Source organism: Alligator sinensis, unplaced genomic scaffold (genome assembly GCF_000455745.1).
Source record: "Alligator sinensis unplaced genomic scaffold, ASM45574v1 scaffold512_2, whole genome shotgun sequence".
NCBI classification, from domain to species: domain Eukaryota; kingdom Metazoa; phylum Chordata; order Crocodylia; family Alligatoridae; genus Alligator; species Alligator sinensis.
The window spans coordinates 1,746,312-1,764,680 of record NW_005842182.1 but is presented as its reverse complement, the minus strand read 5'-3'; the positions used below and the strand labels follow the sequence as shown (position 1 = coordinate 1,764,680).

At 39.8% G+C, this 18,369-nt stretch overlaps 1 protein-coding gene across 6 annotated transcripts in view; it reads left to right on the top strand.

Annotated features, from left to right (window-relative positions):
* Nucleotides 1-18,369, top strand: part of PALLD (palladin, cytoskeletal associated protein) — a 355,143-nt gene that overhangs the window by 172,945 nt on the left and 163,829 nt on the right. For 5 of the 6 annotated variants that reach the window (XM_025207131.1, XM_025207130.1, XM_025207129.1 and 2 more), the window contains one exon: nt 1,413-1,758. The exons of the other annotated variant lie outside the window; for it this stretch is intronic. In XM_025207131.1, the coding sequence (XP_025062916.1) occupies nt 1,413-1,758 (346 nt within the window). The remainder of the gene's footprint in view (nt 1-1,412; nt 1,759-18,369) is intronic. 6 annotated transcript variants of the gene reach the window in all.

Genomic DNA, 18,369 nt, shown 5'->3' with positions numbered 1-18,369 from the left:
GATTTAGCCATAAATACAGCTTTAAATGTTTTTTCTACGTACCTCGAGGTACCAGGCATGGCTTGTGAATGCTGAGATGATGGGGCAGATGGAGCATCCCAGAGGAGCGTGGTGGGGGCCCCCCACATGCTCGGCAGCAGACCCGGAAGTAGACTGGAAGTACTTCTGGTCCACTTCCAGGTCCGCTGCTGAGCACATGGGGGGCCACCCCCTGCACCCTCCCAGCTCAGTGATTGGCCACAGGGGGACCCTGAGGGGGTCCCCATGCACTCCATCCATCTGCCCTACCATCTCAGTGTTCACAAGCCATCTGGTACTTTAAGGTATGTAGAAAAAACATTTAAAGCTGTGTCTATGTAAAAATTAAAGAATCTCTCCAAATTGATTCAGAGGGTTCCGATTCAATTTGGAAAGATTAAAGGGTCTCGTGATTTGAGTCAGATTTGGAGATTCGGCCGCCGAATCAGGCTGAATCTCCGCCAAATCGAATGAGCGACCAAAGCTTCACACAGCCCTAATTCTTACTGCCTTTGTTGCTGTCAATTCGAGTACCCTTTTTAGTTGCTTCTGTAGAGCAGCATTTGTTGCAATTAAGTGGCAAGATTTGGATGCTAGAAAACCTGTGTCCTGTTCCCAGCTCTTTCACTGATGACCAGTATGACTTTGAACTAGTCACTTGCCTATCAGAGCATCACTTGTTTCATCTTCAGAATGGAGAAAAATATTTACCTGTCTTGAAGATGAAGCTATTTGAAGATTTATATAAAGTGTGTTGCTATCCTTAGCTGTAATACAACCATGTAAGTGCCAACAATGAGTATTTGTTGTAAGTTTACTAATCGTATGTTTTCATTTATGCAAAGAACATTTGAAAAAAATAATCCAGTGAAGCCTGACAGATTCTTTAACATCATGCTTCCGGGGCTAGATGGCAGTAGAGGCAAAATGAAAATAGATGAAGTTATACTAGCGAAGATGGAAAATAAAATTCTTATGTTCTGTGTAAAATTTAAAACAGAAATGCTGACTGCTTAGTTCTGTAATGTGCAACTTGATGTTGTTGCTGACTTTGTGTAGTGAACTTTAACAAGATTCCAGTGCAGAGATTTTATTCAGCCAGCCATTCTTAAATATATATAAACTACTTGCTGTTCTTAACTGGCAACAAGTGCCACCTCCATCCTGGGCAGAGATGGAAAATGAATAGTCAGTAGCATATCTAATCTGGCGTGAATATTTTTGAGAGCTCCAGAAAAAATATCCAATTGGCATAGGAACTATTCATAATGAAAATGTAGTGATCTCACCTTTTTAATAAGCTAAAAGCACACTGCATACATGTGTTGTGAAGTATCTGTTATGACGACTGCATATGACTTGTTGGACAGGAATTATCTCCTTTTTTGTTTTAGCCAACTCGGAAAGCTCTTGCCATGAATTGTCAGTAAGAGAATCCAACTGTGATGATTTCCAGCATTTCCCGCCTCCCCCTCCAATGCTTGAGATTAGTTCTCTTGAGCTTCCTCCAAAGAAGCACACAGAGAGCCACCAGGTGAACAACACTGAACGTAGACCCAGTGTAGCAGCTCTTCAGTTACAGCTAAACTCTTCTGAGAAGAAACCTAATGGCATCCATCCCAGTCATGGAGTAAATGGTGTGATTAATGGCAAAACTAACAGTGATAAATCTACCCCATCTCCAGCTGTCTTGCTTTCACCCACCAAGGAGCCGCCACCAGTGCTTGCCAAACCAAAGCTGTGAGTATTTCTGCATGGTGTTTTAATTCTCCTTTTCCTAAATTTGCTAGCTGTTGAAAGCAAACCTTCTACCCTAAACATTGTCTCCTTGACAAATAATGGCCAAAACTGTGACTGTTTCTTGATTAATGCCTTTCTTGTTAGAGTGGATGAAATCCCAAACAGCTGAATGCAAGAAAAATCAGCAAACTTTAATTTATGATGATAGCATATTAAAGTATATTAAGCATACTAAAATTAATATTGTAGCATAAAACCACAAAACAAAAGCAATGCATATTAATGGATGCTAATGTCCTTTATTCAACCACTTGTAATACATATGATATATACAATTTAATTTATTTTATTATATTAGGATAATACAACATGCATAAGCTCCTTTCATTGACATCCTATTCATAATGGTTCTGAGCCACTATAATAAGATATGTAATAGCATATGATGGGGGGAAGAGGGATACAGAAATTACAACAAATAAAAAAACCATACATTTTTGGCCTGGTGCCTGTTACATTACAATTTATATTACATGATAGATTTCAGCTTGGCTTTGGGGGGGGGGGTATAGATTATGTCTTAAGTATCTGTACAGCAGTGCATTTTGGCACGTAGACGTGCTTGAAGACTGCACAGAGACTCCTTTTTCCAGCCCTACTAAAGACTTGTCCAGTCAGGAGGACAGACTAAAATAATTTCTATCTTTTTCTTATCTGTATCTTTGCTCATTGTTACCAGGAATTAGTATATCAGAAGGGCTGATTGAAATTATCAGATCAGAGTAGTACGTTTATAATGAACCAAATCCATTTTTGGAAAAAGGAATAGGATTTTTTTGTTTGTTTTTGTTCTGTTGTTTTTAAATGGGGCTAAAGAAAGGCAGAGAAAAGAGGATCTTTCCTCCATTGCCCCAAAAATTCCATATATTGATGTATTATCCAGAAGGCATACATTTTTTAATTGATTTTTCTCGTGCTAAACTTATTCCATCTTTTGTAATTTAATGCAATATTTAGACCAAATTCTACACCTCCGACTCCTGGAGAACTCTCATTAATGTTTTACTGATGTCATTGTGAGGCTTCCAGAGCAAGTGCTGCCAGATTTGTCCCTAGTTTTCTTAATTATTTGTCTGTTTCTGTTAGTCACACCATGAGGTGCATCCCAGGATTGATTCATGTTCTTTCTGTACAGTGAGTATGGTGCTTCTTTATAAGTGATCCAAACCAAAATATTTATATACATTCTGAACCATAACCTGTATCAACATGTTGTTTAAAAAAAAGGGTAATCTAGTACAATAGTGAAGTTGAGAACCACCAGTAGAATCAGTTGAGTAACTTCTGGCTATGTTCATATTCAGAAGTCTATAAGACTAGTAATTTAGGTAACAGAAACAACATTCATTATAAAAACAACAGCTAAAAAGCCTGACTTTGGACTTAGGGATGTCTTGCTGCAATCATATTCAAAATCATTAAATGTAGTTGTTTAAATAAAAATATTGTGTTCAAACAGTATTCAGATTAACATGAAGTCAGAGAAGCTGAATCAGGAGGGATTAACAGGCTACAACAGCTTCTTTTGCTTTGAAGTTCAAAACCCTTCAATTTTAAGTTCTTGATCAGAACTATCATGAGTAAATTAAAAATATTATCTTCCTACGTTTTTCAGCATGTCTGTGAAAAACAGACAGAACAGTTTTGTGGTTAATGAAAAAGTGGATGAGTGGCTAAGGCACAAGTTTTTAGACTGACATTATTAGTTCTTTTTGAGTCAGACTTTCAGCACAGAGCTCAGGTACAGAACTGGGCAGTATTATTATTATTATTTATTCTCTAATTCTTGTTGGTTGGGTTTTTCAGAAGAGGATATGCTCTAGGTGCAGAACTCTAAGAACAAAATCCAGGTATATAAAATAATCAGAATTAGAAATGAGTTGAGCCTAGTTATGAGAGTTTGGACCTCCTTGTAAATCCCACATCCCTTTTCTTTTGTAGTAAATTAGCTTCTGATCTGTTTTATCCTCCCAACATTTCTGTCCCTGCTGAAAGGAACCCAACATTTGCTATCCTTGCACAAGTATAAAGTTATAAACTAGTGAAGCAAACCTAATTTCAGTTAACTGCAAAATCTGTGCATATTAAGCAATTAGATTCTACCTGTCCAAAAGGAAACTTGCTCAATCACTTCAAAATCTAAATGCGCCTCTGCCGTGAGAACATGTGCAATTGTATTAAAATCTTGAGGTGAAATTGTGGGCTGTATTTTTGAGAGGAGGAGGAGATGAAGAGTTAAAGAAAGCTTAAGCCACCTGTATTCCCTGTCAGTTCTATTCTGCTCTAGAGGCTAGGTGGATCCTAGCAAAATCAAAACAGGATTGTACGTGTTAAGGCAGCAACCTATCACTTGCTGTCTTAGTGCTGCATTGTACTGTACCTAGAATTTCTCCTAGCCTTCATGCTGCAGCTACACTCCTTGAATCTTAGCACTTTCCTTTTACCCAAGTTAAAGGGGGCCTTCCTGAAGCAGATTGCTGCTGTCTGAATCAGTCTTCACTGGAAATATTCTCTATAAACTGGATTTGGACTTTTTAGAGCCTCATTATAACACTTCAGGTCAGTCTGCCGGGCTGGAGTCCTGGTCAAGATGTGCCCTCATAAACAAATGGTTACAATAAAAATATCCTGCAGAAATGTGATACAGTGTAATAGACAAAATGCAAACAGAGCAATGAGGTAATTTATATTGGCATTCTGTGAGCTAAAAGAAAAGGTAAAATATGAGAATTTCCTTGCTGGGGTAGCGAAGTATAGCAGGAGGAGACCTACTTCAACCAGATGCAACCTTTCTGTGGGTGTTCAACTGTTGCCACCACTTCCTTGCTTCCTGACCTACATACAAAGTCTGAGGTTGATCAGTAGCAGCCACATGTAAAGGGGCATCTGTACCTGGCCTGCAAGAGCAGCACCATCACCCAACGAGATTATTTCTACTCTCCTGCACTGCTCACTAAAGATGAATTGTTTCTGGTAGTGGACTCGCCTGAGCCTTTTTACACCTTTCTCCCCTCCTCTCCATTACCAGACCATTAAAAAACATAATATTTAGGTTAGTAGCAATGTGGGCTATAATTAAAATCCAGAAATTCAAAAAACAATGGCTAATTAGGTAATCTTGACACTGAAAAGCATGGTTGATTGGTCAAATCCTGCAGTAATCACATCTAAATGATTGTTTTGGGCAGGTGGTATATTTATTCAAAATCCATGTCACTGGGGAGGAACTAAATACCACAGCAACATGAGAAATGCAGAAGATTATTTAATAGACAGCAGCGAGAAGAAATAATCTTTTTTTCCTAAATCAATGCCCAGTTTCGTTAATTCAGATGAGTTGGTCCCTTCTTTCTACAGCATGCCACTATAATAATCAAGTTCATTCAATAGAATGATTAAGTAAAAGCTCACAGGATTATTATTTATCTAGTTTCATTATATTTATATTTTTCACCAATTTCACCTTTTATAAACCCACTGTATATATTTAGGTTGAAATTGCATTATGAAGATGAATTTAAGATTATGTAGTAATGACATGTTCAAAGAATAAAAGGATATTCTAATTATCCAAAAGGCAAATGTTACAAATCAGGAAATGCAGAGTTAAAGTTGAACTTAAAAATCAAAAAATATCCAACTTCTAAGCAGCCAGGTGCCACATGCCCTGGTGGCACACTCCCTGCTGGCCACACTGACACAAGCCCCAGGTCCCCTAGGCTGCATGCCATGTGGGTGCCCCAGCATCACTCTTTAATTCTGCTTTTCAGGTCCAGGTTGAGGCAATGTAGCTAATTTGTATAGCTATAGGATCCTGTAGATGTAACAGTTGTAGCATAACAGCTAATGTACACTTTCAAGCACCAGTTCCTCTTCTTTTGAAGCAGCTGAAATCATAGGCGACGCATGGGGGAAGCATGGAGGGCACATGCACTCCCAGATTTCTGCACTGACTGTGAGGTGTGGGGCTGCAGTCCCCAGAGCCAGTGCCCAGTAGTAGTGGGGCAGAGGCAGCAGCACAGAGTTGTGCCCCCTATTGTCAACACTTACACATCACCTGCTGCTGAAATGTACATGAGTCCATCCTCTTGGTCACTTTAAAAACTAGCACAATTTTCAGAGGTGCTGAGTACCTATAGCTGTCATGGATTTGAAGGTGGTTGGCACCTTTGATGGGCAAGCTGGCTAGAGGTTAATTTATCCTCATCCATCCTAAAATCTCTACCCTAAACAAATACATATCTCAAATTCACAATATCAGTGGCAGAGGCACAGACTAGAATCACAAGAGCCAGTGCTTTATTCAGTTTGGCACTACTGTCTCTGTTTTGCATATTATTCTGATTTCTTGCTTCCAACATAATAAAATAACACATGTATTTAGGAATGCATATGTAACATATTCTGCACTGACAGTTTTTCCTGCAGTGATATATGTGTATTTGGTTGCATTAAGCTCAATTCTAAATGCATTTGGCACCAGACCAAGTCAATAACTATCATCATTACTCATAAGGATTACATTATTTAGTCTCGATAGCCATATGTCAAGAATATTGTGGGGTTTTTAAAACTTCCTTCTGTACAAGGGTGACTACAGTAATTCTCTAACTTCTGCCAACTTTTGCTTCAAACTCAAACTGTCATAACTGTCATAAATCAGTATTGGATACATGTGCCATTTTCATGCAAAAATTACGTGTATATTGGTTGCAATAGCATAGTGAAAGTTGGGTTGTGCACTTGTAACAAGGGTTCAGTCTCATTGCTCACAGAATGTATATATATTTACAAGTTAATATTACATTAAGAACTGTGCCCCCTGCAAAATTAAGTATCTCTGTGTGTCAGTCTCTTCCCTGTCCCAAAGAATCTTAGTAGAAATATGTGAACATTTCAGAATTTCTGAACAGAACAGGGTTCCTTGGGTGAATTTGATATCTTTTATTAGACCAACCCAAATGGTTGGAGAATAGTTATTAAGCAAGCTTTCGGGTTCAAAAACCCTTCGTCAGGCTAAGTTAACAGTTAACATTAATTCGAATCTTATGTACAGAATATTTTTGAAGTATCAGATTGCAATTAAGGTAGTTTATTTTCTCTCATCGCTACTCTGTTGGTTACAGACAGATTCACTATTAAAGGTGGCCATTTTGACAGATGGGTAACTAGCAATCAGTGTCTTCCTTTACAGCTAATTTGCATTCAGTGATTCTATTAATTGCAATAACTCAGTGATACGAAAGAAACTAGTCATATGTTTCAAGAGTTCTCACTAGGATAATACTAGTTCTTACTGCCTTTATGAATTACTTAGCCATTTGCTAGCTTGGACATCTGTGAGTAGCAGGTTTCTCATTGCACTGCTTCCCTGTCACTCCTGAATGCTGTGACTATTGCTTTCTACTTTCTGTGCCTGTGCACTAGGTTATTATAGAAAGATGGATACTGTTTTCACTATCATATTTGCCGTGTACAGTTAGGCTCTGAATCTTGGGAGGACAGCAGTATGGAATGTGTCAATATGAATTCCAGCGTCTAATGTTTACAGAGAGGCAAGAGCTCATATACTTCTCTGTGTTCGATATTGGCTTTCTTCAGTGGCTCACTGCTCAGTGTCTGGGCTCTAGAGATGCCTCTATGCATATGCAGCTCAATTTTAGCATTACCATTCTGAGACCTGCCATGACTGCTCTGGGCACACTACCCCCCAAACCAAAAACAACACAGTTGCCTTAGCATGGTGCTGCACATATGTCAGTAGGATCTGCCTATTGCTAAAGCTAAAACTTGGTGTGCATTCATTAAAGCACTAGTACTCTGGGTTCCAGACATAGTGGACGTGGCATTTTTCATTACAGAGATGGCTGTTGCTATAATAGAACAGTAGAGGCATACCTTAATTCTCCCTATTGACTATATAGAGTTTAGATTTCTAGCCTTATTTCTTTGAATCACTCACCCTGGGCCAGGTGCTTAGTTTAGGAATAACTCATCCTGCCTCTGCAAAGGATTGAACCTTGAGGTCTCTTCCAGTTCTAGGATTCTGATGTTAAAGGGTGCTAAGTTACACACAGTCAACTGGCCAATTTGGATTTTACCCCATTGTTCTTGACACCTATGCTATACCTGTGTATGTGTTTTTGTATAGTTATATATTTAAGATGTTTTATTTGTCTAAAAAAGGTTTTATTTTGAGCAGAATATGCAAAAACCATCCTTCACTTTCTTTAATGAGGCAGAAGGTAGGGCAGGGTGACATCTATAAAAGCATAGCATCTGATGGACTAGGTTGTTGCCCTTCTTGTTCTACATTCTGCCCACCTTCAGACTAACACAGCTAACCACCTCTCTTTAATGAAAATTTACAACAAATATTTCTTATTAAACTATTAGTAGTTTAAAAGTCCATAAGGATAGCAAAGTGAATACTGAAAATAAGATCATGGCTAGTATGTACTGTTTAGATAAAGCCTGCAATACTTTCTAATATCACATAGTGTAAAACCATGTGTAACTCAAGTCCCTCTTCCACTATGTTGAACAAAAATCAAAATTGTAAGTATTTATGATTTTTTTTCTTAGTAATGGATTGGCCACAGTGATAGACATGGTATTTTTGTGGGTGAAATGCTCAATGTGTGTGTTTAATGGAAACACTGACCTTTGGGTATAACACTTCATTTGCCATGACCGTTGTTTCATTCTGACTCACTTGTTTGTCTCCTCTACCTGTAAAATCTTGTTTTTATTTCAACTGCAAGCTTTTTTGGGGGCAGGAACGCTCAGTGATTTTTGTATTGTTACTGCCCAATCACAGTAGGCCCTGATCCTCTTAACTTGTAGATTCTATTGTAGCATATATATTCAGTAATAGTAATGAGAGCTAAAATGGGAGGCAAAATAATTAGCACACAAATATAATTACTTTGTCTTTTTACAATACATGCTATATTCACTTCAATGTCCATTTTACGTTACCAGGTTGATTTTTGCATTTACCTTGTTTTTGTTTTCTACACTGATGATTTTTACTAAAAAGAGAGACAAACTTCTGCAATAATTCCATATGAAAATATGCACAATTTCTGTTGTACTAGTTGCTAATCAATGTATATCAGTTGCACATGTAGTAGGCTCATATTTCACAGAAAATACTTGTCACATTCTGTCAGCTAACAGAATTATCAAGAAAATGAAACCTATTAAATTGTCTCCTGAACTAATATTATTGTCATTGAGAGTGGCATGTCAAAAAGTGTATTAATGAAGTACTTGGGGCAGGTGTGCCAGTATATTGGTATGACTTTGAAGGAAGAGACTAGCTGACTTTCTTGTCATTACAGATCACCATGAAAACCTGTGTTAGCATGTCAGTGTCAAATGGGGTAATTTGTGGCATGTGCTATAAGAATGTTTGAAAATTCTTACCTGCATGACAGTGTCTATAGTTATGAAGGTGTGCATAATTCTTTATAGAGAAACAAAGATTAGTGGAATAAGCTTTCTGAATCTTGTGGTATTTGGTATGTGTCGTGAATCAGAGCAGCCGCCGGCAGCCGCCTGACTCACACCGGAGTGTTTAGATTTAGAGCTCGGCAGGCGGGTAGTGATGGATGGAGTGGAATCAACTAGGCACTGACGCGTGTAGGTTACAGGAGTTTGTTTACTTACGTCGCCTAGATAGTGATGGACGACACAGGCGAGCCTTTGTTCCGTTACAGCTTCGGTTACAGAGTCGAGTATACGCATATAACTTCGGTTACAGAGTCGAGTACACGCACGGAGTTAGGTTACGACGAGATAATGATGGATGTGGCGCCGAAAACGGACGGTTGCGCTTGCAAGACTTTCTACGTCAATATTTTACGCTGACGGGGCGATTGATTGGGAATTGATCAATTTCCCAATTCTCTGGTGACAAGCACAGGTGTTTCCTGTGAGATCCCCAGAGCTCTCCGCCTTGGGCGGAAACCGTTAAACTATTTATAGGCAGAGGTGTTTTACAGGAATATCCAATGGTGAACCGTTATATGGAATCTTTAATTTTTGTCAGGTGGCAGCTCTTTGTCTCCTCAAGTTACAAGGTAGTGGGTTAGGTTTCTCTACCTGTTACGTGTGTGTTACGTGTGAGGAGCTTACGCTTATCTTTGACCAATTATATATAGTTTCCCCTAGCATTTTATTTCAGCTGACCAATTATCTGTAGTACACCACCAGCGTTTTGTTTCAAGGAATTTCTTGGCAGGGAAGTCTTTTAACCCTTAATATTCAAATGAAGATGATTTGAATGGTAGCTCTTGCTCAGTGGCATGGGCACAAGTTAATTGGGTTGTGACAGTATGTTGAAACAAAATAGCTGAAAGTATGTGTACTGCTTATTCAGGTCACTAAGTCTCAAAAGATCTAATGTCTGTTAGCTGTGCAAAGAAATCTCTTATCTGGAGAACTGCCAGATAACTTTAGATGCCTTCTTTCATGTAAGTACATAACCATATAGAGATAATTTTAATGATTTCGATTTCTTAATTAACGTTTAAATATACTAGTCTTCAAGTAAACGTTCCATGTGATTTCAATATAATGCTGCATGTAGGACATTTTATAGTTCATTTCTATCAACTTTGAAAAGACAAGAAGTATTCTGAAACTATTTTATCCTATCTCATTGGCCTTAATCTTTCTGTTTTATAGTAATGTCAAACAGACAGGTGGATCTGATGCTGCTTGTTGAGAAAGTATTTCTTCATGTTCTTTTAAATTAATCTTTTAGCTCAGTTCCATTCCTGTTGACTTCACTGGCAGTACAGTTAGCCCCTTTATTTGTTTTAATTATTCTTACAAGCAGCTTTTAGGTTGCATTTTACTTTCAGAAACCTCTCAATGGGTTGTTTCACAATCTCCCAAACAAGGGAAAATAATTTTATTATTAAATAAGTATCTGCATAAAGCAGGCAGTGAGCTTTTGGACTATTCAGATAAGTTTCTGGTTTCCTCCCATTTCTTCAAAAGCTGCTTTAAGTGAAAACCTAAGAGCAAATATTATGAACCTAATTATAACAATTAATCAAAAACACTAGTCAGGCTTTTATAAAATGTTAAGTAATTCAGTGAATTTATAATTTAACACTCACTAGTAAGGAATAGCATAATCTATAGGTACTACAATAGGGCTGAGAGGTTTCCTCTTCCCTATGCCCTTATAAATAGTGTCACTGAACTTTAAATCTAAAATCTGCAGCTGCAGAAGTCTGTATCTCTTTGAAACAATGGATATCTACAAACATAAAGGTTAAATGTAAGCAAGAAATGTATTTCTAATGCTTTGCTTTCTCTCTTGGCAATGAATGTTGTCTATGTTCTGACCTTTAATAGGTGGAGAGAACCAACTGTACATCCTGCTTACATAAGAGCTTAAATAAAACTAATCAGTAATTTGACAGGAAAAGTCAAACATCCACATTCTCTGCCTCAGTAATAAAACATGCACATGTGCAGTATACTTAGACTATGGTTGCTGCATTTATACTTTGAATTTATAAAGGCAGATTTTTAGTGCCCTTTGAACAAACACTGCCAAGTTTCCTGATTCATTTCTATCAAGATTTTCACAGACATTGGATTTATTTTTTTACCAAATAGGAAAAGCTTTCAGTGTAATATGTGCAGGGATAAGTAGGAAATGAGGAGTTTTGGGGGTTGGGATTTTTGCATTTTTATACACAATTTGAATATGTACATCAGAATACTGACTTCTCCCTTACCTTGCAGGGGACCAGTAAATGCTTTTTATCTAAAAGGGGAAAATAAGGGGTGGATCTGGTAAAATGTTAGTAAAGTCCTGGGAACAGGGATGTCTCATTAATTTGTTGGTGCCAAAAGTGCTGAACACCTTATAGGGTCCAGATAACAGGGCAAAGTATTATAGCATAAAACACACATTTAGGCTGAGAGTCAGTTTTCTCACATTAATAGTGTAGAAGGGTGAAAATAGTTACCTATTTGGTTAGTGAACTGAAAAATTGCTCAGTTCCCTGAATATTAGGGAAAATGTTGCATTTTTAGTTTAGTATTTTTAGCTTAAATTGAAATAAATTTAGTAGCAACATTTGATATCCAAATTATAAATTACAGTGTCCAATTTAAAAATGATGAAACAAAACCTTTTGACTGAGTCATGGTATTTAACAAAGTAGAGCATATGACTCTATTCATAGCTTCCAGTGAAGCAGGTTGAAGAGCCAGGAGGAGCTGGGCAAGGTTAGTTTGCCCATGTGCAGGGGCATGCACTTCAGCACAAAGTAGTGGTACAAATTTGTGCTGCTACTATTTGTGCCACTGCAAGCACATGCCCCTGCTCATCTGGATGCAGTCTAATGTGCCACCCTGCCTTATCTTCTGCCCAATACATTTCCTGTAATCAGATTTACTATAGTATTCCTTTATCCTTGGCCTCTATTACTGCCTAACATGTATGCAATTTGGAATACAAAAAAAATTACTTTTTTGAGAGATGAGGAAGCGATTTTCATTTCCCAGATGCCTCTGCTCACAAAGTAGGCAATAAATCCATTATGGGGTGAGCATGGCTCACTTGGGCAGCATCAGAAAATATGGGTACAAAAGGTAGATGGTGAAGTTTAGAAGTAGGTCCACCTACCCAAGGTTTCATATAGATAACTTGTAGGAATGAGAAACACTGTGGAAACCAAACCAAAAAACATAGAAATCTCTTCTTCCTCTATCTCCTAAAGACAGTCCTTCCAGCTCCAGACTGAGATGTGCTAGTTGACATAATGGGAGTTTGCACTGCTCTTACACTGACATATTCATTCTGAGCATAATTGAAGTACATCAATTTCCCGAGCTGTCAGTATGGTTTCTTTTCCCATTAAAATTCTTAGGAGAAGCCAAACAAATGTTTAATTTTGAACAGAAAAGAATCTTACACACTGCCTCCATTTGAGCAATTGTTTTCAGGTTTGAAGTCTCTTTTGTAAATCAGACATGGGCAACTGTAGATGAATTGATAGGTACAGTATTGTCTGCAGTACTAAGTGAAACTTGGGGAAATAGTTTTTAGCTTGCGCAGATTTTTTTAAAGACATGCTTACTAAGTGCTTTTATAACATTTGTAGAGTAAGCATACATAAAACAGATCTCTGTTTGGTACCAGAATTGTAGCTCTACTTTATAATTGCAGCTCAGAGTCATCTACTTTATCATTAGAAATAATACAGTAATATCTATTACTTTAGTCATTTTGGTAGTTATCTCCACTTTCCAGAAAACTTTGCTTTTATTCAGTAATTTATTGTGTTACACACACGTCATAGAACTGAATAATATGAGTGGCAAGTTGCATATATCTGATTTCTACTATGAATTCAGGCCAAAAAAATGTTAGGATTAAATTCAATTTCATATTGAAGTCAGTTTATATAACAGTTTCTTTCAAAACAGGAGACTTCTCACCGCATACCTCTTGTACACGGTCTGGTGTAGATTGTTGCAAAACTTTTTGGCAGGACCATATTCTTAACTATAAAAATGATCAAAAATGCCTTAGGATGAAAGACTAATCAAATTAAGCTTGAATCTAGGAAGCCAAGAAAGAAACTGGCCAACTTTGCAGAAGAGGTAAAGCATATGATAAACTATCATGCCTAAAAAGTTGGTAGGTTTATTCAGCAGAGATCTCTGACAGCAGCAAGTGTATCCTCTGAAAATAGGTACCCTCATTCTAGTGTTGCCAGCTGTGATCTGAGCATAGCAGAATGTGAAAGAGTGAAGAATAGGAAGAGGGAACAAGAGCAACAGTTCTTGAAGTATAACAAATTGAAGCATGTTTAATTAATTGTTTACAGAAAAGAGAATAAACACTCTCAGATATTTTAAGGAGAGAATGGGCCATTATTTCCTCTTGTCTTGTTTGACTAAGTACAGACAGTTAGAAAACCCAAGGCTGAATTGATTCAGTCTTTGCAGGTTAGCCTAAAATGCAGAGATTAAACAGAGAAACAACTGGACACACATTTACCTTTGATTCACAAAATGCAGCCACATGCCTGCAGTGGCTCAAGCAGGAAGACAGAAGGCACTAGAGCACAGCTGTCTGGCACATAGCCAGCATGGGATGTGTGTTCACTTCCTCTTCCTGCTGCCCCTGAGGTCTCTGGGATTTGTAGTCCAGAATCACAGAAGCCAGGCTCTGCAGGGTTGTTTATCACTTCCTCTTCCTGCTTCTAGGTGCCTCTGGGATTTGTTCTGCACAGTTGCAGCCAGCAGTAACTTTTAGTAAATTTAGCAGGGTAAGGGGGGTTTAATAGGGAGAACCCCCCTCCCTGGCTCCAGACCCCAGCCAGGGTTTGCCTGGACAGGTAGGAGGGCAATCCCTCCCCCCAACCCCTAGCCCTTCTCTGCTAGAGGAGGCAGCACAGCTCAGCTCAGGTCTGGAAAGCATGCTGGGATGCTGGGGGACTTAACTTAAACTAGGAAGGGGTCTGGGACAGAAGTTTCATAAGCCAGTTTGACCCAAATCAGTTAAGTCTGGTGCTACATTCAACCAGGCATATGTTAAACCAGTTTCAGCCATTTTTAAACTGTTCTGTTCTGTTACAGGTTTAAACCAGTTTCTGATTACTTAAACTGGTTTATGTGTAAGTTCTGTACCTAGTCTTTGAGTTCAGACCATAAAACCTCACCTACCAATTTCTGTATGAAGGCTACAACTTGCGTTTGTGCAACAGCATGCCTTTTAGTAAGACATCCATTTATGCATTAGTTGTATTTAATGTTTAGTTATTTTATAAAAGAAGATGTCCTTGAGAATAAAGAATTAAAAATGAATCTCTTTACTTTGAAATCAAGCACTGAAAAAATAGCTTTATATTTAATATATGTGACCTACAGAACCTTGAAATAAACTAAAGATAAGGTTTTGGGGCTAATATGTACCATGTTCTTTGAAATGAAAGGAAACCAACAAAAATAGAATAGGAAATAGATTCACTGAGAGTGGTAAATAATTTTAAGTAGGCAATTGCAGAGTGGCCCTCTTTGTACCATGAATGCTTCTCTTTCACAGTTATAGGTCCAGCTATCAAGAAACATAATGAGAAGGTTTTTATAAGAGGCTAGGTTAGTGAACAGCTAATTCACTGGGTAAGTTGCTTCTACAAAGGGCTTTATATATCTTATGTTGAGAGCAGGAGATTCCTAGTATATCAAAAAATGAAGGGGTTTATAGGTGTCAAAAGGTAGAAATTTCAGGAAATATGACTTAGCAAAAGAAAGAAAAAATGTTTCCTGTGGACCTGGTTGTTCCTGCAGATGCACATAACTCTGACTGAGGTAACTGAGTTTTGGGATCCATTCTTGTGTTAAATGTTTGGCAAAACATAGTACTGTTCAATTTTCACCAAGCATTAGAAAATAGAATGCATTTCCAGTACCATAACCTATATGTGTCATGGGAAACTGTGAAAGCCAGTAGTTTGTAAGTAGAAAACTGTTGAGTGTTGAGACTTATTTTTGCAGCTACTATGAAAAAGCTGCTCACTGGGGACCAATGAACCTTTACTACCCTCAGATCTCTCAAAAAGGAAGTAAGCCACTTCCATTCAGTTTGGTTGATATTATTTTATTGTCAGGTTCAAATGTTTATAAACACTTAGAACTTCAGATGATAATAGATCTTAAAGCTATTCTTAAAATTAATTAAAACAAATTGCATGGTCTTTCCGTATACAGCTCTACAGTTGACAGAAGTAATTATTGTAATTTAATAACTAAAGTTAATTTTTAAATTGCAGTTGTATTATATGCCTAGGTTCTGGTAAAAAGATATAATCCAAAATCCATTGTTACTCTTTCTGTATGCCTCTTCACATCAGAATAGCTGTGCTTTTCATAACAGTCTTATGTCTTGTAATTTGAAAAGTTCACCTTTTATTGCAGTAACACTAGCCATTAGGGCTGTGCGAAATTTCAACGAATGTTTCGTTTTGAAACTGCTTTGACGCATTTTGAGCTTGAAACAGCAAAATCAAAATGAAACAAAAGGGTTCAAAACAGTTTCAAAATGAAATGAGGGCACTTGAAACATTTCAAAAGCAGCCCAGTGGCAGGAGGCAGGGGAGAGCCACGGCTGCACTCTGAGCGCAGAGCTCAGCCTGGTGGCGGGAGGCAGGGGAGAGCCAGGGCTGCGCTCTGCCTCATGCCACCAGACTGAGCTCTGTGGGGCTGGCAGAGCAGCTTGGCACGCAACCCTGGCTCTCCCCCGCCTCCCACCACAGGGCTGCACTCCAAGTGACTCCTCCAGCCCCATGGAGCTGAGCCTGGCAGCAGGAGGCAGAGGAGAGCCATGGGCCAGGGCTGTGCTCTGAGCGTCTCTGCCACTGGCTCTCCTGCCACTGGTCTGAGCTCTCTGGGGCTGGCGGAGCCGCTTGGAGTTCAGCCTGGCAGCAGGAGATGGGGAGAGCCAGGGATGCACTCCCAGCAGCTCTGCCAGCCACACAGAGCTCAACCTACCCTCTCAGCACTGCTGAACTCGTCCCAGGGGCGCAGGCCCCCAGATCTGCTTGCAGGATGACAGGAGGTTGCTGCTGCTGCCTGGGGCCAGTGGCAGCACCAGTCTTCCCAGTGCCAGTCCTGGTGCCCAGCACCAGTCCCAGGTGGTAGCAGCAGCCTCCTGTCATCCTGAGCACAGATCTGGGAACCCACGCTACCGGGAGGAGTCTGGCACAGAAATGGGTTTTGCTTGTCAGCAGCTTGAGATGCAGTTTCCCAGAAACCCCTGCACCTATTGAAACTTGGCAGGCTTCATGCCCTCAGAAGGGGCTACCATCCCTGCACTTTTCATCCAAATCAGGGAAATTATAAAGTTATAGGCATTTTCATGATTTCCCATTATAATCTATGGGCGGAACGTCAAAATATGTCGAAACAGTGAAACAGTTTCAACTAAACAAAATGGAACACTGCTTCAAAACAAAACAATAAAACAAAACACTGTCCCTTTGAAATGGTGAAACAAAAGTTGAAATGAAATGATGCTGTTTCACACAGTGCTACTAGCCATCAGACAAGGCAACTTTTTACCTGCCTGGACACATGCTTCTTTCAGCATGCCACTGGAAATTTAGAATTTCTTGGGCAGATTTGCTAGCCAAGACACTGTAGTCCAGGGGCAGGCAAAATATGTCCCACAGGCTGGATCCAGCCCTTGAGGCACTTTCATGTAGCCCATGGGCACCCACCAATGAATTGTACCCCGCCCAGGCCTTCTGCCCATGAGGGTGGGAGCAAGGTGACCAAGTATACACACACACACACCCCCCAACATACCTTATTGTGCCTGGCTCCCTCCCTCCTGGGCAGAAGGGCAGCAACAACTTCTATGCGAGGCTGCTGCTGCCACTGCTACAGCCACCCAGGGGGACTTGCTCGGCTTCCCCAGTGTCCCGCTCACTCTGGGCAGCAGGTAGGGAAGCAGCGGGAGTGGGGGCAGGGGGGAACTGTAGCTGGGTGGGGGCAGGGATTGTGGGACTGGTGGCAGCGCAGAGCCTGTGCCCAGGGGGGCAGCATGAGTGCGGAGCTCAGGTGTGCAGGGTGCGGGTGTGAGGGAGGGTGGGGGAAAGGGGAGTGTGGGGACCCACCACACACTCCCTCCAATAAGATAACTGCATGGAATTTGAAGCCCATGAGTGTTTATGGGAACTTATCAAAGTCTAGAATATGTAAGCTTTGGCTGTAGCTTTGACTTGCCTCTGGCTTGTGGTACCTAGACCCAACAACCAAACACCTATAGGTGCAGACAAAAGTACAACTCCCCACTGTAACTCATGGCCTTCTATGGGGGGCTCCCCGAGGTGAAGGTGGGCTCCAATCCACCTACCTAACCCTCCAGCACCGGCTGGGCAACTCCCAGAATGAGCTCCCTCCACTCCCTTTCCCCCTTCCCATTCTGAAAACAGCGCCTGAAGCAAGGTCGGGCTCTTTGTCCTGCTCAATGCACACAGATACTAGTTAATGAAGGCACTCCACTTTGGAGCACATTCATCTGAACCCTCATGGGATCGGGCCCTTTTAAAGTGCTCTGGAGCCATGCACTTGTGTTAGGTCACGGCTGTAAAGCACTTTCAGGGGCCAGATCAGGTGAAAATTGTCACTTCTGTCTGCGCCTTAAAAGGCTTCCGTGATCCTCAGACATTACCAATCTATGGTAGTGGGCTTGTTCACAAGGCTAGTTAATCCTTATGAAGCTGCAGAATCATCTGCTGAGGAAATTTCTTAACGCTGAGCAACTAGGGAGAGAGAGTTGTTTGTTTAATCTCTATATGTGATGTATACTGCTGGTTTTTATCATAATTGAATTCTTCCCTTGCTTTTTCTGTATTTTAACAACTTCCCACTGTATTTTAACAACTTCCCTACATTTTTGCCTTCACCTGGTAATGTGTATATTTTTATTTATGGAGTGATGCATAGCAGTTTCTAATATAATAAGTCCTTCCGGTGTTGTGGGCAGGCATCCAGGTTTTTTCCAGA